General features: G+C 41.5%; 1 protein-coding gene across 2 annotated transcripts; it reads right to left on the minus strand.

The window, feature by feature from the left end:
• Window positions 1–4,398: 4,398 nt before the first annotated feature.
• LOC106567155 (membrane cofactor protein) lies at window positions 4,399–22,002 on the minus strand. Of its 2 annotated transcripts, none has more exons than XM_014136140.3 (11): window positions 21,795–22,002; window positions 21,101–21,263; window positions 20,761–20,949; window positions 20,395–20,494; window positions 20,047–20,120; window positions 19,771–19,953; window positions 11,951–12,127; window positions 8,583–8,633; window positions 7,712–7,753; window positions 5,763–5,808; window positions 4,399–5,028 (listed from the first exon to the last, which is right to left on the minus strand). In XM_014136140.3, exons 2-11 carry the CDS (start codon window positions 21,177–21,179, stop codon window positions 5,004–5,006), a joined length of 966 nt encoding a protein of 321 aa, XP_013991615.1. In that variant the 5' UTR covers window positions 21,180–21,263; window positions 21,795–22,002; the 3' UTR covers window positions 4,399–5,003. The 2 variants fall into 2 exon arrangements, with proteins under 2 accessions (XP_013991615.1, XP_082816196.1); XM_082960070.1 differs by lacking the exon at window positions 21,795–22,002 and adding an exon at window positions 21,441–21,459.
• Between the last annotated feature and the right edge of the window lie 1,279 nt (window positions 22,003–23,281).

The following is a 23,281-nucleotide window of genomic DNA, read 5'->3' on the forward strand; positions in this document are numbered from 1 at the left end:
CAAAACCTAGGAGGCTTATGGTTCTCACCCCCATCCATTGACGTACGCAGTATTTATGTCAACTTCCGGAGGACGTCCTCCAACCTATGTTTCCCACCCAATCAAAGAATCAGAGAATTAATCTAGCACTGAAAGCATAAGCTACAGCTAACTAGCACTGCAGTGCATTACATGTGGTGATTAGTTGATTCAAAGAGAGCAGCTCCAAAATGCAAGCGTTTCAGCCTAACTCAGTGCTTTCTGTGGTGGTGGGGCACCGTGATTGGCTCCAAAAATCTAGCCCCTTTGGTGCTGCCATAGAGTTACATTAGAAGTGCCCATCCAAGAAGGCTCAAGTTCATTGGCCACAGATAAAATTATGTCAAATCACATATGTACAGTAGCTTTGATTGGACTGATCATGTTAACGTCATACTTTCAAAACCTTAGCTAGCAGTCATCATGAATCAAATCGACAGTCTTCTGCAAATCTTTTGTAATCCTTGTCAGATGAAGAGAAATAATTAAGTGAAATGATCGATAAATGTATCAGTGCTCATTGGGCAATGGACATAAACATTACACAAGTTAAAAATCGCAAATTCAAAAATGAGTGGTTTGGAAGGAATCGGTGACAGTGGCTGTGTGGTCCCAAATCTGCGATTAAGAGGCTCTTTTCCAAGTTTAAAATTATAAACATTCAACATTGGCCATGCTGTCAATGAAGCATGATTTGTGCCAAGCTCAAAACAACTGTTAACTCAGACCTGCGAAAACTTGTCTTCAGTCAGTTCAAGACAACTGGGAAGTTGGGAATAAACGAGCTCCAACTGGGAAAATACGTTTTGAACGGTCATCCAACTCGGAATTGTAAATCCAGCCTCTTTCTAGAGCTACGACCTAAAGATCAATGACGTCATCACAATTCTACCCATTTTTTTTTCTCACAAGTTCCCAGTTGTTTCGAAAGCACCATAAATCCAGAGAATGCCAGACTTTGATGACAGAATTTGCCCACGAAGGACCGCCGCGCCACCTTCCTGTTCAACTGAGCACAGCCCAAGGTGAGTCCAACAATGTATTGTATGCTGCTGCATAAATTATGTAATATGCCAGGGAGATATGTATACTGTAGTTAAGAAAGTAATACTAAGTGTATGTTGTGTAGTAAGATGTTAGTAGCCCATGTGCCTCACCCTAATAATTTGGTCTATTAACCCCTCTTAATTTCACCTACTGTTCTGACTTTGTGGTGCACATGTAGCCTATAACCTGTTTTAGAGAAATGTAATCATCAAATATTGTAAGAGCTTTCATTGTCTGCTTATATGCCCCTTTATTTATCATACAGTTCTGACTTGGTGTACAGGGAGAACACTAAGAACAGCCCATGTTCTGAATTCTGTTGCTATACATTTCAAAGGTGCTAAATAAATAGTTCTATTAACTATCTCCATCCTAGCTCGCTCATTGTCTTAATAGAAATTACAGATTGCCTCTTAACCGCTTGTCATCCCCTTATGCCATAGTTTGTACATCTCAATTAGAAACCACATTTAAGCAAGTCAGCCACATCAGCTATGTTTTTTTAAAGGCAGTAAGGCTGAATGAACTGTTTTGCTGCCAGACAAGGCTCTGCTGATAGCCAGGTGTAGCAGTGGTAAAATGTTGGGACTGCTGTTGGGACAGCTTTATGTAGGCCCTAACAGTTTGTGGGCACAGTTTGTCACCGTTATAGTGTAATTAATGTATTGTTTAGTGTTGTGGTTTTGCTGGCATGCATCCCACTTTTTTGTTGTTGTTGCCCCACCAAGATGTACATGCTAAAATCGCCACTGACTACATCCCAGGTTGCGTCTGGCAAAACCCATTCATAAACATCAATATCCTGCCAGGCACGATTAAATCTACATTTGCCCGGCGTTTTAGCTATCGATGTGACATTTGGCGGAGCTTTATCAGTCAGTTCTGTACCTGCCTGGTTGAGTGCTAGTGTGGGTGGAAGGAGTGAGCTCGCCTGGCAACCTGAGCACAAAACACGTAAGGGGGGAAAAAAACATGGATATTAATTCGCAAGACCAATACATTTTTCAAATATTTCTCATATTAACATATTTCATCATTTTCTGTTCTCTAATTTTTATTCAAGTACCAACTTGTCTGTTCAGACCAAAATGTCTGATTTTCAAGGTATTCCAATACTTGAATTTCAGAGTGCCAAACTTAAGTACTTTAAGCACCTTGTGCAAACCCTGCTCTTGGAGTGGATCCATCGTCAGCATTGTGGAATAATAGTAATGCTAAGGGACATTTTGAATTGTAGAAGTCTGATCCGAGAGCAGCATATGCTTTTCTTTTGATCCCATCAGTATCGACACATGGTCTAATGACTTCCTTAGCGAACGTTATCGCTACGTGCTTGTTCGTTAAACAAGTACAGTTGGCTCCTAAATAATGATTGGTACTATCTTAATAATGTTTAAAGGGATACTTCAGGAATTTGACAATGTAGCCCTTCACCTTCTTCCCCAGGGTCATATGAACTCGTGGATACCATTTGTGTGTGTCTGCGTGCAGTTTGGAGGTAGTTGCTAACTAGCGTTAGCACAATGACTGGAAGTCTATGGTAACTGTTAGTCGATACCATGAACTTCGTCATTGCGAAACTACCTCAAACGTCCTTAATACTAGATACAGATGCGTTTCTCAGTTCATTGCCAAAATCCTTAAGTATTCCTTTAAATTACATCAGAGGCCCAGAGCAGTTTCGGCAAGATAACAGACCCATCTGAGATGTGTAAATATTTGGTAAAGAACCAAGGACTGCCATAACCCAAACACAGTATACTGTAACAGTAACTATGGATACTAGTTCAGTATCAAAAGTTTTCAATGGACAGACAAATGACACCACTTCATGTATAAATGAGCGCTGTTTAATTGATTGGCACATTAAACAAGTAAAAATAAATTAAATAAACTTTCATAACTGGCTGACCACAACATACTAGCTTAAAAGTGGTTCCACACTGATAATAAAAGTGGTTATAGACACAGACAAAGTACAGCATTTAGTGTCAGTGGTGAGATCTACATTATACTTAAACACACATTAATACTTCATTTTATTCATTAAAATTGCTCCCGTTAGATAGTTGTCTTAGATATAATGAAAGATGACCTTCTGGAACATGTATTTTCATTCCATTTTGAAAACATGCTGTTTTACATTTAATACTGATCTGTTTATTTAGTAGGGTACATTGATCAGAATAAAGCAAAGTCAAAACCTACTTTTATATTCACCTAACATTGTGCTCTACTAAATAACATGGGTTCGTATGAAGCAACCACTTGATTAGATCCCACGAAATACATAAAAAATGTAAATCGCATTTTCATCAACACTTTTTTTTTTTTTAAAGCTGTAAAGACCACCAGTATGAGACAACCAAGCAATGGAATGAAAGGGGGAGTGGAAAATGTCGGTCAAGATCAAATAAATACAGGGTATAACCGCAGAATGTTTTGTCTTTTCCATTGATAAGGCAAAGTAAAGAATCTACAACTAACATTCAAAATTCACTGTGCTGATTTTCATCTACTTTGTATATAGAGTTTTTCTACTTTACATTTACTCTGCACTGTTGAAGTAGTAAGCATTTTACTACTGTTACACGCGCTATTCTGTGCATGTGACAAAAACTGATTCATTTTAGCCTTATATATTAGTGACAACTGCAGGCTTCCTCCTAGAACACCATGGCCCAGTGGTCTTATTGCAAGAGACGTTGCAATAAGGCAGCAATTCAGCTGTCAGGTACAGTGGATGTTAAATTAGAAGTGGTTGAATAGCAGATCTCCAATACATTTGCTCAATATGCTTCAGCCAGTTGCCATAATGAATCTCACAGATTCAATGTGACAGATTCAAAAACAGTTTACAGGGGAAAAAAGTCTCAAACATGATTCATCTCTGGAAATAGACATTGGAACATTACATGCATTTATTTCCCCTTTTTATTAAAACAAAATGTTTTTACTTCTTTTTAAAAATACATCTTTCCTTGGCTTATCTACAGTAGAACTATACAAATAGGCTATAAGTTCAAATAAAGATTCCAAAGCTGGATTGTGAGCCAGAGTCCTTGATCCCTCAAAGAGCTAAACACAGTCAAAAGTATACTCTAGTGTTTCAAGCATGGTCTCCTTGTAAAACCAAGCTTTTCAAATTCACATCACAATACTTGTCTAAGGCCAATGATTAGAGCTAAACTTGGTGAAAGCAATTGATTCACATTGAACCATCTTTGTTCTTGATCTCCAGGATATAAGCGTTTCAACACACCTGCAACCTGCTCTAGCAAACCAATATGTTGACCTTCGGTGGCATGACTTATATTAAGACATTGCGTCAAACACACTCCGATGTATTTATTTGGTCAGTGAAGCTAAAACTTAATTAGGCTCTATACTCCAGCAGTTTAGATCAAATGTTTGACATGAGGCGACAGTACAGAATGCCACATTGATTTGAGGGTATTTTCATACAAATCTGTTTTACTGTTTAGAAATGACAGCACTTTATGCATCTAAACTGTGAGTCTTGCTGGGCATCTTAATGGATATGATTTCATTTATTTCAGAGCGGGCAAAACTGGCTTTGTGATGCAGGGTTGCCCTAAAGGGCAGCTTCCATACATATGAGAGAATTTTAACTAAGAATGTTAGCAATGAGAAAGCAGGCTCAGATAAAGAAATAGTTATTTGTGAAGTACACGGGAAACATGAATAGTTATTGAATAAATCAGGTTAGGCCACTCATTAAGCACAAGCTTCCAAATGGGAATGAACCAATTCATTCTTCATCATGAGGTTTCTAAACATCACGTGATCGAGCTTCCTTTGAAAGGATATGAACCCAGTGTTTGGGAGGGGCTGCTACATTCATAAGCAGGAGAGTAGTACATTAAATCACAGCAGCCTGTTCACTTTGACTTCCGTATCAACGAAGCAAGAGGAAACTAAGGCAAATAAGAAGCCCTGGCACTGAAAAATAAAATACCAAAAATACAGTTAGAAAACTCCCGGAAATACATTTCACATTTATTTCTACACCTTCCCTGCTAAAAGAGTGAACATAAACGGGATACATTTGCCTTCAGAGTTATTAGTGGGTACATTTCCTAGGTAGCCAAATCAATAGCTGTAACCCAAAAGTTGAGCAATGAGGGGTTGTGACTGCATTTGACTGCATCACTGGATGACCAGGAGGCCAAACCTAGCCTGGAACCCAGACCTGTTCTATGCTAACAATCTACTCCTTGCCATGTGTCATGGCAAACTGTTTGTTATATGACAGAGTGGTAAGGAGTGGAATGTTAGCACAAAACAAGTCTGGATCCCAGGCTAGGCCAAACCCATTGCCCCAACAATCTGTCACCCTTGCCCAACACGTGAGTGACAACCCCTCTGGACATCATCAACGACAGACCCACCAACCAGTTCAATGTTTAAGAACACTAGAAGATTTGACAAAATGGCCATTGCGTTTACTTTGCAGCTTCACTACTGTGGCTGGTGTGTGTATATTGATGTTAAACACCAGAAAGCTTCGCAAATATAAAGCTGAAACGGCATAGGTGGTTATGACAGCAGTAAGACCTCAAAAGAACATGAAACTGAGTAACAGTTGTTTTAGTGAGCGCAAAGAAAAGAGGGAGGAGCCATGACAAGAAACAAGCCTTGATTGGATGTTAGTTAACGAAATGAGAATGACTTACCGTGCTGTATAGTTGTAGATTATAAATCCTATAATACAACTAACGCCTAGAAAGAAAAAAGAAGTTTGAATCCTTTAGGTATTATTTTGTTTAACATTAAGTAGTTACATTTTTACTTGGCAAAGAGTTTAAAACCACAACATTCCTTGGTTGGGATGTCAAAAGAAAGGGGTATTGGTATAGGTTTGTGTGCCAGTAACAACAAAAGTATTACAATTAACTTAATGTCTGTCCTGCAAGGTAAGGCTTGAACAGAATACTACCAAGGTAATAAAAATAAACTCAGCAAAAAAAGAAACTGCCCTTTTTCAGGACCCTGTCTTTCAAAGATAGTTCGCAAAAATCCAAATAACTTCAGATCTTCATTGTAAAGGGTTTAAACACTGTTTCCCATGCTTTTTCAATGAACCATAAACAATTAATGAACATGCACCTGTGGAACGGTCGTTAAGACACTAACAGCTTACAGACGGTAGGCAACTAAGGTCTCAGTTATGAAAACTTATGACACTAAAGAGGCCTTTCTACTGACTGAAAAACACCAAAAGAAAGATGCCCAGGGTCCCTGCTCATTTGCGTGAACATGCCTTATGCATGCTGCAAGGAGGCATGAGGACTGCCGATGTGGCCAGGGCAATAAAATTGCAATGTACGTACTGTGAGTCGCCTAAGACAGGGAGACAGGATGGACAGCTGATCGTCCTCGCAGTGGCAGACCACGTGTAACACCTGCACAGGATCGGTACATCCGAAAATCACACCAGCAGGACAGGTACAGGATGGCAACAACAACTGCCCGAGTTACACCAGGAACGCACAATCCCTCCATCAGTGCTCAGACTGTCCGCAATAGGCTGAGAGAGGCTGGACTGAGGGCTTGTAGGCCTGTTGCAAGGCAGGTCATCACTAGACATCACCGGCAACAACGTCGCCTATGGGCACAAACCCACCGTCGCTGGACCAGACAGGACTGGCAAAAAGTGCTCTTCACTGACGAGTCACGGTTTTGTCTCACCAGGGGTGATGGTCGGATTCGCGTTTATCGTCGAAGGAATGAGCGTTACACCGAGGCCTGTACTCTGGAGCGGGATCGATTTGGAGGTGGAGGGTCCGTTGTGGTCTGGGGCGGTGTGTCACAGCATCATCGGACTGAGCTTGTTGTCATTGTAGGCAATCAACGCTGTGCGTTATAGGGAAGACATCCTCCTCCCTCATGTGGTACCCTTCCTGTAGGCTCATCCTGACATGACGCTCCAGCATGACAATGCCACCAGCCATACTGCTCGTTCTGTGTGTGATTTCCTGCAAGACAGGAATGTCAGTGTTCTGCCATGGCCAGCGAAGAGCCCGGATTTCAATCCCATTGAGCACGTCTGGGACCTGATGGATTGGAGAGTGGGGGCTAGGGCCATTCCCCCCAGAAATGTCCGGGAACTTGCAGGTGCCTTGGTGGAAGAGTGGGGTAACATCTCACAGCAATAACAGGCAAATCTGGTACAGTCCATGAGGAGCAGATGCACTGCAGTACTTAAAGCAGCTGGTGGCCACACCAGATACAGACTGTTACTTTTGATTTTGACCCCCCCTTTGTTCAGGGACACATTATTCCATTTCTGTTAGTCACATGTCTGGGGAAGTTCTTCAGTTCATGTCTCAGTTGTTGAATCTTATGTTCATATAAATATTTACACATGTTAAGATTGCTGAAAAAAAACGCAGTTGACAGTCAGGACGCTTCTTTTTTTGCTGAGTATGTTAAAAAATAAATTGGTACAGAAACATTGTTGCATGATGACTAGATTTGAAAATGTTCAACATAAAACCAAACAAATACTGCTTATTCTGTTCGTCTTTATAAGATGGAATATAGTACAATTCTTGTTGTATTTAACAGGTCACCATGTTGGACTGTTACTGTCATTATCCACACAACTTCTATTACAACTTACCAAGTCCAACTAGAACACCCACTACTATTTTCCATGTGTGGTCTGTAAGAGAAACAAACGAGGGAAGGAATATGCCATCATGAATTTGCAGTAAATATTAAATCATCACTTAATAGCCTAAGTAATGCTTGAACCATCAAAGATATCATATTCAACACCAATAGATAACAACTGGAAGACAGCTTACTGTTGTAACAACATGTACACGGAGTGTACAAAACATTCACATTGAGTTGCCCCCCCACCCCATTTGCACTCAGAACAGCCTCAATTCATCAGGGCATAGACTCCACACTCGGGGGCTCCCGAATGACGCAGCGGTCTAAGACACTGCATCTTAGTGCAGTGGTTCGAATCTAGGCTGCGTCACATCCGGCCGTGATTGGGAGTCCCATAGGGCGGGCACAATTGGCCCAGCGTCGTCCGGTGTAGGCTGTCATTGTAAATAAGAATGTTTTTTTATTTTTTAAAAGGGATGCTGGCCCATGTTGACGCCAATGCTTCCCGCAGTTGTGTCAAGTTGGCTGGATGTCCTTTGGGTGGTGGACCATTCTTTATACATACTAAACTATTGAGCATGTAAAACCCAGCAGCATTGCAGTTCTTGACACAAACCGGTGCGCCTGGCACCATTCCCTGTTCAAAGGTACCTACATTTTTTGTCGTGCCCATTCACCCTCTGAATGGCACACATACACAATCCATGTCTCACTCGTCTCAAGGCTTAAAAATCCTTCTTTAACCCGTCTCCTCCCCTTCATCTACACTGATTGAATTGGATTTAACAAGTGATATCAATAAGGGATCATAGCTTTCACCTGGTCAGTCTATGTCATGGAAAGAGCATGTAAAACATCAATAGGCAGCTTACTGTTGGCCGCTGGGGGACTAGTGGGACCAGGATCAGGTGGACCATCTGTTGCTAAAAGAGGTGATATTAGGGATCACACACACACACTTAACACCAACAATTACAGCTTATTGATGTTGGATAAATAAAATAAATCAAAAGAATGCAGTGAAAGAATTAGGTGGTGTTCGAGGCATCGCATGCCAGTGAACAAACTCGTGTTCAATTTAAAACACAGCCAATACTTTATTTCTGTGTTCGAGGTAGTCTATGTGAAACATAACTCAAGGTAAGGTTCAGCCCTATGTGAGTACAGATTGATGTTTACTTCAAATGTTTTTGATATGGGTTGTTTTTCCCCCATGACTACTTGATAGGTACATTGTTACACACTGTATATTCAGATCACAATCAATCCTTTGTTTCAGGTGAAGGAGAAAAGCCACAATAAACTACCACTTGTTGCTGGCCAGGCTAAATTTGATTCAAGTGTCAATTAAAGTTTAGACAAGCAGATCTCTTTGGACACAAATAAGTAGGGGAATTTAGCGAGCATATTAGGCTGTGTACTTCACAGTACCAATGATGATTCTCCACCTCAGCCAGATTGACATGCAACTTTGTGTGGAGGTAATTTGTAAGGCTCACCAGAAACACACCACTGGCTTATTCTATTACCATAAAGGATAAAAGTTCAGGCTAATAAAGTCAGTTGAGGTGTTAGTAGGGCTGTGACTGTCATGTAATTGATAATTGGCCAGCCAAATGACTGCAGGTCACTGTAATAACCATTCAAAATGTTTTTGGGAAACACATTTTCGCCTAGTAGGGGGCTTTGTTGTAGTCGGAAGGGCTACAAAGGAATGCAATACAATTAAGCTAGTACTTATTCTTGTCTAGTCTGTCACAGCACTTTACTGTTGTGATCCCTCACATGCTTTAGTCAGCCAGTGTGGTCTGAGGAGTAGAAATAGTCTTGGACAAGATGGCTAATCAATCACTAATAAAGTGTAAGTCAGCAGACCTCAATGGAAGGTAAGCAGCTCACTAGACCATGGGATTGTTTGAATGGATCAAATGTTGAACTTGAACACCAGTTTGTTTTAAATAGTAACCAACTTTGCTACTAAAAGCATTAGGGCTGTTCTGGGGAAAAATAAAATAAAAATCTTCTCTTTCAACCAATTGATTTTAAAACATGTATTTTTACATATATAACCACACCTTGTGTGTTAATAAAATCAACTATTTATGCATTGAGATTTTCTGAGGCTTTAAACTAGAGGTCGAATGGCCGATTAATTAGGGCCGGCATTTTTAGACACGGATTATGGCCGATTACATTGCACTCCACGAGGAGACTGCGTGGCAGGCTGACTACCTGTTATGCGAGTGCAGAAAGGAGCCAAGGTGCTAGCTAGCATTGAACTTATATTATAAAAAAAAACAATCAATCAATCTTAACATAATCACTAGTTAAACTAGTAATATCATCAACCATGTGTAGTTAACTAGCTTGTCCTGCGTTGCATATAATCGATGGGGTCCCTTTAATTTATCATTGAATCACAGCCTACTTCGCCAAACGGGTGATTTAACAAGCACATTCTCGAAAAAAAGAACTGTCGTTCATAAACATCAATGCCTTTCTTAAAATCAATACACAAGTATATATTTTTAAACCTGCATATTTAGTTAATATTGCCTGCTAACATTCATTTCTTTTAACTAGGGAAATTGTGTCACTTCTCCTGCGTTCTGTGCAAGCAGAATCAGGGTATATGCAGTAGTTTGGGCCGCCAGGCTCGTTGTTAACTGTGTGAAGATCATTTCTTCCTAACAAAGACCGTAATTAATTTGCCAGAATTTTACATAATTATATATATATTTTTTAAAGTAGTATTTTATTTTTAACTTTTTATATTTTTATTTATTTTAAAATCGGCCGATTAATCAGTATCGGCTTTTTTTGGTCCTCCAATCGGTATTGAAAAATCATAATCGGGTGACCTCTACTTTAAACTCACGGTGATGAAATAACACACATGACTTAAGAGGGAGCCAGAGATCAAGATAACCACAAGGGAAAAAAAGTAACCTGTCCGACCATCCTCCTTCCGCTCCTACTGGCTTTCGGAAATTCTGCCGTTACGCTCCTGAAGTTGCCAGTAATAGGCTACACGAGGAGTCTGCAAACTTTCTCATGTGGAATTCCAATTTATTTTACAATTTCTACTGATCTGCGTGCCAAGTTATGGTTTTCATATGCACACTTTGCGTGGAACAGTTTAATTTAATTTATAATAACGTCTTTGTATCTCAATCTTTGTCATGTTATTAATCAAAATTCTATCCAAATCTAAATGAAAATTACAAACCTAAAAAGTAACATCTTTTGCCAACTACGTAAAAACATTGCAGCCTGCAGGTAGAAAATATCCTGATTAAAAATAAATATCCTATAAATTACATAGGCTAAGCACGGCCGGTCTGTAACAAACTTGAAACATTGTATCAACTATTAACTTGGGTCCAGACTGACATTGTATAAAATATTTAGGGACCCTCAGAGTTTGCTGTGCCAGTGAGCTCAGGACAGACACAGCTGTAGCCAATTTGCGCAAGGGATAAGAATTATTCAGGTAGGCCTATTTTATGAAATTTCCACTGGATCAGAGCATAACATTTTTCCCTTGCACACTGAGTGGTTATCAAAAGGGAGAGAGCTGGAAAGATATTTAAAATACATTGAGGAACTATTGTCATTCTCAATGGATGTAAAAACAGACTGTTTGCTTGCTGTTTGAGGTGAAGAGAGAGTGCGCATTCTGGAGGGAGACGTGCATTGTGCAGCCACACTCCCCTTCTTGGACTGTGCCATCCCTGCGGCCTCTGCAATGGATTCCTTCACTGAGATGGGTGTCTTGTGTGCCGTATAAATAAACACACTTATTTTACTGCTCGACTAAAAAATGTTTTTTAAATCTTGGTCGACCGACAGCCCATTATTGACCAGACAGTCAACCAGTCGAATACTTGGGGTCAGCCCTAAAAAGCATGCAGGCGAGTAGCAAGGAATGGACTAGAAGGAAATAGATGGAAATCAAAATGACCAAATCCAAACTAATGCATTCAGGGAAAATAATTACATGAGGTTGCTATGCACAGGCATGCATATGGTGAAAAATAATGATTAGCATTAAGACTAGGCCTACCACACCTACCATTGTGTGTTATCAAAATAGTCTCAATATGTTTATATAAGATAGTCAATTCAAAAAGACTGTTTGCTGACATATTGGTCTTCTGGTCCACCAAATGCCACACAAAATATCTAAGTTAAAATATAGGCTAAAGTATGTTAAGTAACACACTGAAACAAGCCTTACCTTTGCATGTGGGAATAGAAGCTGACCAGCCTTCTATTTCACATGTCAGACTGGCCTGTCCCGTCATCTCATATCCATCGTTGCACTTATACGTCACATAAGACTTGTGCTTGTAGGGGGGCAAACGACCTTCAATCCTAACGCCATTCTCAACAACAGGAGCAGGACATGAAACCACTGCAGATGTAAACAAACAGCAATTTCATTAGCTACTGTTGTGAACAAGGTGGGCCCAAGTTTCTCATTAGTTAAAGGCTATTTGAAGGCAATATTATCACCATTTTGCTATAGCCACTTATTTATGAATTCTGGAACTAGGCCTTCAATAAATAAGCTAGAGTTTTTGTTACACACTTCGTCTGAGCTCAATGTTGCATCATGGTTTTTAGAATAGGCCCAGAGTACACATAAACCATGTTTTAGACTGCTCTATTAGCCTGTGTTGTATGTTTATACAACGGGTGGGTCTAATCCTGATTGGATAAAACTGCATTCCAGCCTGTGTATTTCACAAGATACCACCTGCTAAATCTATGACGTTGAAATGCCTATTTACTATGTCCCGTTTCACTGCGCAATCCACTGTTTCATCAACCCTGCCAGGAAATGTATAAATAATGGCGCGGAAGGAGATGCCGTTTTACGATCCCGTAACCAATTGTGCTATTGTGTATGTTTTTTTTGTGTTATTTGTAAGTTATTTTGTTTATGATGTTTCTGCCACCGTGTCTTATGACCGAAAAGAGCTTCTAGATATCAGGACAGTGATTACACACCCCATACTGGGGGAATACTTTTTCTTCAATTTACTTCAGACAAGGCCCTTATCCCTGTAATTCGCAGGAGAAAGAGAGGTATCGTGGACGAAGATCCGGGTGCCTTGTTAGAATCCGTCACTGAGAGGGTAATCTACCTTTACCATCGGTCCCATTAGCCAACGTACAATCAATCAATAATAAAATAGGCAAACTACGATCACGTATATCGTACCAACGGGACATTAAAAACTGTAATATCTTATGTTTCACCGAGTCGTGGCTGAACGATGACATGAATAACATACAGCAGGTGGGTTTTAAGCTTTTTCGGCAGGATAGAACCGCGGCCTCTGGTAAGACAAGGGGTGGCGGTCCATGTATATATGTAAACAGCCGGTGCACGAAATTTAAGGAAGTCTCAAGGTTTTTCTCACCTGAGGTAGAGTCTCTCATAAGCTGTAGACCACACTATTTACCAAGAGAGTTTGTGTATTTTTCATAGCCGTCTACATACCACCACAAACCGATACTGGCACTAAGACCGCACTCAATGAGCTGTACACGGCCATAAGCAAACAGGAAAACACTCATCCAGAGACGGCGCTCCTAGTGGCTGGGGACTTTAATGCAGGGAAACTCAAATCTGTTTTACCTAATTTCTATCAGCATGTTAAATGTGCAACCAGAGGATGGAGATTTTATATACATTATATACATATATATATTATACATACACCACCTTTACCACCTATAACTAAAGACCACCTTTACTCCACACACTGAGACACGTACAAAGCTCTCCCTTGCCCTCCATTTGGCGAGGGAGATCCGACCAAAATTCTATCCTCCTAATTCCTGCTTACAAACAAATACTAAAGCACCAGTGACTCAGTCAATAAGGAAGTGGTCAGATGAAGCAGATGCTAAGATAAAGGACTGTTTTGCTAGCACAGACTATAATATGTTCCGGGATTCTTCCGATGGCATTCACTGGCTTCATCAATAAGTGCATCGATGACGTCGTCCCCACAGTGACTGTACGTACATACCCCAACCAGAAGCCATGGATTACAGGCAACATCCGAACTGAACTAAAGGGTAGAGCTGCCGCTTTCAATGAACGGGCCTCTATCCCGGAAGCTTATAAGAAATCCTGCTATGCCCTGCGACGAACCATCAAACAGGCAAAGTGTCAATGCAGGACTAAGATTGCGTGGTACTACATCGGCTCCGATGCTCGTCGGAAGTGGCAGGGCTTGCAAACTGTTACAGACTACAAAAGGGAAGCACAGCCGCGAGCTGCCCAGTGACACGAGCCTACCAGACAAGCCAAATTACTTCTATACTTGCTTCAAGACAAGCAACACTGAAGGATGCATGAGAGCATCAGCTGTTCCGGACAACTGTGTGATCACTCTCTCCGAGTAAGACCTTTAAAGAGGTCAACATTCACAAGGCTGCAGGGCCAGATGGATTACCAGGACATGTACTGTGAGCATGCGCTGACCAACTGGCAAGTTGCTCTCGAGTGGTGCAGCGGTCTAAGACACTGCATCCCAGTGCTTGAGGCATCACTACAGACACCCTGGTTTTAATCCAGGCTGTATCACAACCGGCCGTGATTGAGTTAGGGCGGCGCCCAATTTGCCCAAATTCGTCCGGGTTTGGCCAATGTAGGCCGTCATTGAAAATAAGAATTTGTTCTTAACCGACTTGCATTGTTAAATAAAGGTTAAATAAGGAATAAAAGTGTCTTCACTAACATTTTCAACTTGTCCCTGACGGAGTCTGTAATACCAACATGTTTCAAGCAGACCACAATAGTCCCTGTGCCCAAGAACACTAAGGTAACCTGCATAAATGACTACCGACCCGTAGCACTCACGTCTGTAGCCATGAAGTGCTTTGAAAGTCTGATCATGGCTCACAAAACCATTATCCCAGAAACCCTAGACCCACTGCAATTTGCATACCGCCCCAACAGATCCACAGATGACGAAATCTCTATTGCACTCCACACTGCCCTTTCCCACCTGGACAAAAGGAACACCTACGTGAGAATGCTATTCATTGACTACAGCTCAGCGTTCAACACCATAGGGCCCTCAAAGCTCATCACTAAGCTAAAGACCCTGGGACTAAACACCTCCCTCTGCAACTGGATCCTGGACTTCCTGACAGGCTGCCCCTAGGTGGTAAGGGTAGGTAACAAGGCATCCGCCATGCTGATCCTCAAAACGGGGCCCCTCAGGGGTGCGTGCTCAGTCCCCTCCGTACTCCCTGTTCACTCATGACTGCATGGCAGGCACGACTCCAACACCATCATCACATTTGCTGATGACAAGAGTGGTAGGCCTGATCACCAACAACGATGAGACAGCCTATAGGGAGGTGGTCAGAGACCTGGCCAGGTAGTGCTAGGACAACCTCCTCTTCTCCCTCAACGTGATCAAGACTAAGGAGATGATTGTGGACTACAGGAAAAGGAGGACCGTGCACGGCCCCATTCTCATCGACAGGGCTGCAGTGGAGCAGGTTGAGAGCTTCAAGTTTCTTGGTGTCCACATCACCAAAAAACTAACATGGTCCAAGAACACCAAGACGGTCGTGAAGAGGGCACGACAAAACCTATTCCCCCTCAGGAGACTGAAAGGTTTTGGCATGGGTCGTCAGATCCTCAAAAGGTTCTGCAGCTGCACCATGGAGAGCATCCTGACCGGTTGCATCACTGCCTGGTATGGCAACTGCTCGGCATCCAACCGCAAGGTACAATAGAAGGTAGTGCGTACGGTCAGTACTTCACTGGGGCCAAGCTTCCTGCAATCCAGGACCTCTATACAAGGCGGTGTCAGAGGAAGGCCCTAAAAATGTTCATAGATGCCAGCCACCCTAGTCATAGACTGTTCTCTCTGCTATCGCATGGCAAGCGGTACCGGAGCGCCAAGTCTAGGTCCAAGAGGCTTCTTAACAGCTTCTACCCCCAAGCCATAAGACTCCTGAACAGCTAATCAAAGGGCTACCCAGACCCCTCTTTACGCTGCTGCTACTCTGTTTATTATCTTGGCATGGTCACTTTAACTCTACTTACATGTACATATTATCTCAATTACCTCGACTAACCGGTGCCCCCACACATTGACTTTGTACTGGTACCCCCTGTATATAGCCTCGCTATTGTTATTTTACTGCTGCTGTTTATTTGTTACTTTTCTTTTTCTACTTAATCAACAAAGTTAAGAAAAATGTGTTAAGGGCTTGTAAGAGTCATGACGTGGCCCTTTCTGGGTGTAGATCATGGCCCACGTGAGCATAGACATTACGTCGGTGTCACGGAACCACACTTTTCTACTAAAATGTATAAAACCCACTCCTGATGAAATTCACACCAGACCACGGAAACCCCGGTGTTAGCTAAAGTTGCAAATGGTTGAATTTCTAAGACTAAAACATGCCAGGTGATGCTGGTGTGTGAAGTGGTTTAAACTACAACTCTACCAAAGGACAAGACTACACCATGTGAAGCATTGGCTACACGGCTAGAAATGGTTAAACTGAGACTATCGATTCCTACAGAATAAGAGCAAATTTTAGATGTATAATTACTAGTCTGCAGCTAAAAATGACGCAAGTCTAGAACGAGAATACTGACAACCGCCGAAGCATCTATTTATGAGAACATTTATGAATGGTACTCTAAAGTATCCATTCTAACCACCTACAAACACAAAAGACAGACCAATTTTCGGGGAAACATAAGAGACTTTTGTCGACTCTCTCCAGCAGATGGACCGGCGACCACAGAGAGAGACAGAAAGAAATACTTGTAAATATGTCAATTGCAATTTATTTTCGAATGAGCGGTCATCGTTCATGTAAAGTATTAGCAATTTCTATGAGTAGTAATCCTCTATGAGTTTCCCGCTCTTGAACTGCCACACTGCCCCTTTTCTTTGTTTACCAAGCCATCATATTGGTTTCGCCCGCTAGGGACTTTTCTTTGTATCATGTAGCAACACGATGTATGAACTAATTGTGTGTGTATGTATTTCTGTGATTATTTAGTTAGTAAATAAATAAGCCAATTTGTATATCGTTGAGTCATAATTTATACTAGGGTTTGTGCACATAACCAAGAATTTTATAACGTTTGGAATGAGACTGATGGAAGGTAAAGATGAATAATCATTAATAGAAGACTGTACTCGATCAGATATGAAAATATCTGAAGAGTCGATTCGGGAAATAAGGACTAAACATTTTCCCGTGGTGCCCTGACTTCCTAGTTGATTAAAGTTTCTGATTAGATTAATCACGTAATATAATTACACATAGAAAACTGATTGATAAAATAACAGTCTTCACATTTAATGATAGTAAAGACAAGACATAAGTAAGCATTTCACTGTAAGGTTGAATTCGGTTCATGTGACGAATAAGATTTGATTTATAAACTTAAAAACCATCTAGACATCATCTCCCATTTCTTTTAGACTAGCATTTGGTTTTCAACAGTAGAGACGTATAAACCTTACCGTCTCGCTCTCCAACCTTCTCAATATTGAATTGCGATCTCCATCGTCCCATATAAAGTGAACGTGTCCGAACGAGACAGACAGCTATTTGAGCTGGTTGTCATAGCAACATACAAAACTTTTTTTCAGTTGACTGGCTAAATGGAAACTTTGTTGCCAAAACTAAAATGGATGGAACATTTCTGTCAGCAAGACTATGGATGAATCGGAAAAAGAGATGGCAATAATACCCAGGCATGCAGATTTGGGGGATACTGCATTGAATAGACCTAGAGAAAAGCTGCAACGAAAAAACACAGTTAAGAATACAAACTGGGCTGTGCGTTGCTTCGAGGGCTGGCTAGCAGAGAAGAAAAAAGTTGTTGACTTCAAAGCTGTCACGAAGGAAGAGTTTAACATCCTTCTCTGAAAGTTTTATGGAAATGGACGAAATGGGAAGGGGGAGCAGTACAGCATAAGTAGCTACCTGGCACTCCGGAGTGAGCTCAACCGGCTTCTAAATGACCCACCCATCGGTCGCAGCTGGTGCCTTATGAAGGACACTGAATTTACCACTTTTAACCATGTATTTCTGGGCAACATCAAACAGCTAAGGCAGCAAGGAAAATATCACAAACAGCTACCCTGAAAACACCGATAAGGACATGGCCCTGCTCCAAAACTCCCAGGCTCTGAATCCCGGTACATCAAGGGGTTTGGTCCAAAAAGTGTGGTTCGACCTCCAGTTACATCTGGGTCGAAGAGGAAAACAGACAACTAAAGCCCAACTCATTCCTCGTGAAAACAGATGAGAACGTTCTAAGGTGTTGTTCATAGTCTGTTTGGGTTAATTCTAAGTTGCACTCGTAATTAGGCTACTGGAAAACAATAACGCATTCTCTCTCTCTCAGATACGCCACTCTCGCATATAATGAGGCCACAAACAATCATCTGGACCCAAGGGAGAGGGGCTGGGAGTCCAAGAGGGCATTCGTGTTCGAGCAGCCAGGGAACCCACTATGCCCGGTGGCATCACTGGAGAAATATCTATCGAAATGCCTGGATAACGCCCTTGCATTTTATCTCCACCCAAGGAGAGGAGGGTGTATCGGGGACTCGATCTGGTACATGTCAGAGCCGATGGGCGTGAACTATCTGGCAGCACTTCTACCCAAGGTCTGCAGGGAACAACTACATACACAAATCACAGCATCAGGACCACGACAGTCCAGAAACTAGCCAATGCTGGTTTAGAAGCGAGGGAGATTATGTCAGTGAGTGGGCATCAGTGCGAAGGTTTGCTCCATAGCTACTGGCGTCCCTCACCGACAGACAGAAAACACTGGAGCAACATCCTGGCCGAAAACAAAGAGAACACTGCAGCACCATCAACACCCAAGGCAGCAGAAGTAGTAGCACAGACTCCGACAGATATTTCAACCAACGCACAATCCAGGTGAATGTACAGATAAATGCGACATAAAATAAGTAGCAATAGCTATGTCAGCTGTGGTGGATAACAAAGAGTATGGTTTTGTTTATTAAAATCACCTCAAATTAATGTCATGGATTGTCTTTCTTCAGTTTCCTGACAAGCTGATTGTTATAGATGTATCCAAATAAAGCTAACTAGAAAACAGCTTAAACAAATGCAGCTACTTTGCTGTTATTCTGGCTCCACTTTGACGCGACTAAGTTAGCCGTAGTTGGCTAGCTAGCAAGCAAGGGATAAGACCATTTGCCAGCCAGTATGGCATTTAGAACGAACGACTGGGTCGCGTTCATAGATACAGAACAAAAGACTGAATGACTCGGTTGCGTCTCTAGCAATCCTACATTTGTGTCAGGAATATATCTTGTGGAAAGATGAAATAGTATGAATAAATTAATAAAAATAACATTTTTAATGAAAATATGTCAATCATTATTTGAATATGTTGGTAACTTGTTGTATAAAAGTGATAATGTCCTCGACACTGGTGTTTGGAGGATATTTTGGCACAGTTTGCCGGCACTCGACGAAAACGAACAAAATCCGTGCCAACACTCCAAACACCGGCTTCTCGGGCATTATCACTTAAATGTCTCACGCACATCTCTGCTTATGTTATTTTTTATCAGGCTAGATAGTGATATTTTTGTAATTAAAAAAAAAATGTTTAAATGAGGTCATCTGGACCCTGACCTTGCTCATGATTGTGTGGTGGAGTAATGTAATCTGATTGCTTTCCCCTTAAGAGGCATTAGAAGTAGACAAAGGATCCATCAAACGCATTTGGGGTGTCATCATAGTGGTCTCTGACTTGTGGTCAGACTCGCTCAGGTGGAACAAACTTAAAACCTGCTCCGTTTTTCAAAGCTGAATTGAATGTCATTGAGAAAACAGAAAAGTGTTGAATCCTTTCTGAAGTCAAATAATCCAAGAAGTAATCTAGTTTTCAAAAGTATCTTATCAGTGTGAACAGTTCATACAAACAGTTCTATGTTTTGTCAACAACCATAATTATGACTTTAAAACAGAAGGGGGTAAAAAGGCAAGCTTTCAACATACTTTTACACTCAGGTGGAGCTGGCTGGAATTCTCCGTCCTTTTCACAGACTATGGATTTAGCTCCAACCAGAGTGAATTCCTTCTCACAGCTATATCCCACAACACTTTTATATTCGTACTCTTCTTCAGATGGGATAACAGGTCCACCGTTGACAATGGTGGGGGGCTTTCCACACTTCACCACTGCAGAGTAGAACACAACAGCAGTTATAAACAGTTTTGATCTAGGCACAAGCATAGAACTGTTAAAGTTACTGTTATTTTCACCTGACTAACCTTGACATACAGGAACTCGGCCATCCCAGCCTCCGACCAAACAGTTCCTTACACCGCTGCCCACAAGCATATAGCTGAGAAAGATTACACAATACGAGAGTATTTGGACCATTGGTTTTGGGATAGCAAGGGGTTACAACATACTGTTCACTGATCATGCTATCATAAGCTTTACAAACATTTCCTTTAGCTTTTAGTGAGGAAAAGTTTGAGATTTGGCCTGCAAATTGTCAACTTTGTGAAACATGACAGCTGACATATTAAAGTACTCAGTTGAGCCCTATTAAAAAGAGTGAGAGCGCGCACGCACAAGAGAGAGCGAGGGGAGGCAAATAGCCTTGCACTGACCCAGTGTCACAGGTAACAGCAGCTTTGGCACCGAACTCAGTGCCTTCATCGAGAATATATATGCCGTTCTTCACTTCTCCTGGGTTGCCACATGACCTTTCTGAAAACCATGAATAAAATTAGTCAGACTCATGTACAGAGGAAATGTAGGCTAGCTTGGAATAGACTTGTTTTGTGCTAACATGCCACTCCATGTCATATGCCAAACATATTGGCATACGACATGGAGCGGCAAGGAGTGGAATTTGTTGCATAAAACGGGTCCGGATTCCAGGCTAGGCTTAGGCTAGTATTTCAGAGTTTTCTGGATGGTCAATGAATATATAAACTTTTTACCACAATAATAAATACAATTATTGGAATTACTTTTGCATGTCAGTTTCACTTCACTCCACACGCCAGCAGTACAGGTGACTGATCGAGATCCTCCTGCACTGACATATCCAGTTGTACACTCAAAAGTTGCTCTTGTTCCATCTCCAAATGTCTCTTTGGTGATGGAGGCGTCTGTCAAAACCATGTTGGGTTTTCCTATGGGTTTGGAGCATTCTTGAGCTGAAAGATGTGGAAGAAAGAGTTCATGTTATTGACCAAGGCAGCCAAATGCAGGAGTCAAAACCTTTAAACCATAGACTATAAGCTTCAAACCACTGACTGTAGACAGGGTGAGTTGCATAGAAATATAACTGATTCTAGTTGACCATACCTTGAACAGGAAGAACCATGAAGGCAAGTTGTACCATCCCTATTGTCAAGGACCAACAGATGTCTTTTGAGGGCTGCATGACGTCTTCTTTCCAGTAACAAACAGCAACACACGATTTCCTGGATTGGTTGGTTTGCTTGTTCTGTAGTGTAAAGTTCCCCACCTAAACGGATGAACGGGTTATGCGTTTGTTAACATCCTTGTTATTTATGAAGTTTTTGGAACAGTTTTCTGTTGGAACGTTCCACAAATTACACCCACCCGTTAGCTGGTACTGGATGGAACCTGCGAGATATCTAGCCTGGCTAATTAGCTAACGTTAGCTGGATCAGTTACCTACCGTGTTTGCGTACACTTTCTATAACAAATAAGTCATAATGCCAAATAGACCGTTGCTTGTAGGATACTGGCACGGGTGTTAGGCCTGAGAAGTTTATACAAATCTCCTCAGATGAAAACTACATGTTATTCTAAAATAGTGAGATAATGTCTAGATGATTTTTATAGTGGAGAAGAAGTTTATAATTTGCCTGTCAGGGTTGACGATGAGGCATTTTAACGTCATCGATTTATTGGTAACTTGTGGAATAGACACCGTCTGGAATGCTCTTTTAACCAATCAGCATTCATGATTAGACCCACCCGTTGTCTAATTTCCAATAATTATCAGGTATGGTATTTGGAAAACTCTTACCTTATTGTTCAAAGTCTATGCTTTCTTCAAAATCCAACTGTCAGCCTGTCTAGCAGTAGCAAATGTACGTTTGTGTTGCGCATTTTCTTCTTCTTTGGTGAGGTTTAACGGCGGTTGGCATCCCAATATGTTGCATTACCGCCACGAACTGGACTGGAGTAAAAATCCATTATACTTTGCGCTACAACAATGGAAAAGGAGGTGGAATGCCCAACCAACTAACCCTACACTGATTAAATAGCCCACCATCCCATTCCACTATTGTGACCCTATTTGATCCTACACCAGGCCACTTGCCTGGGAGGACAGGATACTGCACAGACCACTGGCCTGGGAGGACAGGACACTACCATTCAATACCCCCTGTGGCTCTTCTGCAGTTAAATCACAGAGAACAATGAGACAGCTGTACAATGAGACGGCTGTACAATGACACGGCTGTATAAATGTGAAGCAGTGGCCGGCAGTGGGAGACAGAACAAGATGGATTTTGGCCGACATTCTGGTAATTTACTCATCAACTAAACATTTGATTTCAATACAGTTTTCTGTTCCCAAAACTGCAATCTGTTATGAATAGAGTGGACACATTTTTTGTAGACTTTACCCTTTGCCAAAGTATTAAAAAGTGTTGTTGTTCAGGAGTGCAAAGGCGAATTGACTTATTGCACACGCTCTCTTCACGAGAAGGCATCCCCAACGGAAATATGCAAATAGTGCTACAACGCGCCAATAGGATCCCGCTAGCTCGTGCTTGGCTCTGCCCACCTCCTTGCTTGTTCTGCCCCCTATGGATCATTTGTTCCCATTTGAAATGACAGACTGTTGTCTAGCTTGGTTTTGTTATAAAAAAATCTTAGATTAAATGTTGTAATAACAAGTACTTCTCTGCAGCTGTCACCACAACATCTATTTTCTGTGACTTAAGTTCCATTCCTACGGTACAGTTGATAACCATGACCGCTACAAAGCCAACCTTACTGAAGTAAATTTCATTCATTATCTTATCACTCTGTGCAGTTTCACCACGCTCTCCACCGGGGTCTGTGTGGCACCAGACGGCGGGCATCATAGGCCCCGGGAATCTTCCGCTTCACCCTTTCTGCACTTTTCTTCATCACAAGACCACTTCTTGACCACCACATTTATATATGTGCAGGTCTAGGGTGTTGGGTAAGGTGGAGGTGATGTTATATATATATATATACACACACACACCTATACACCTATATACCTTTATTTAACTAGGCAAGTCAGTTAAGAACAAATTCTTATTTTCAATGATGACCTAGGAACAGTGGGTTAACTGCCTTGTTCAGGGGCAGAATGACCGATTTTTACCTTGTCAGCTCAGGATTCGATCTTGCAACCTTTCGGTTACTAGTCCAATAAGGTAAGAGTTTTCATGAAGTGCTTTGAAAGGCTAGTTAAGGATCACATCACCTTACCCAACACCCTAGACCAGTGGGGTGGGGGGGATACATTTG

This window comes from Salmo salar, chromosome 13, assembly GCF_965601325.2.
Source record: "Salmo salar chromosome 13, fSalSal1, whole genome shotgun sequence".
In the NCBI taxonomy this organism is placed as follows: domain Eukaryota; kingdom Metazoa; phylum Chordata; class Actinopteri; order Salmoniformes; family Salmonidae; genus Salmo; species Salmo salar.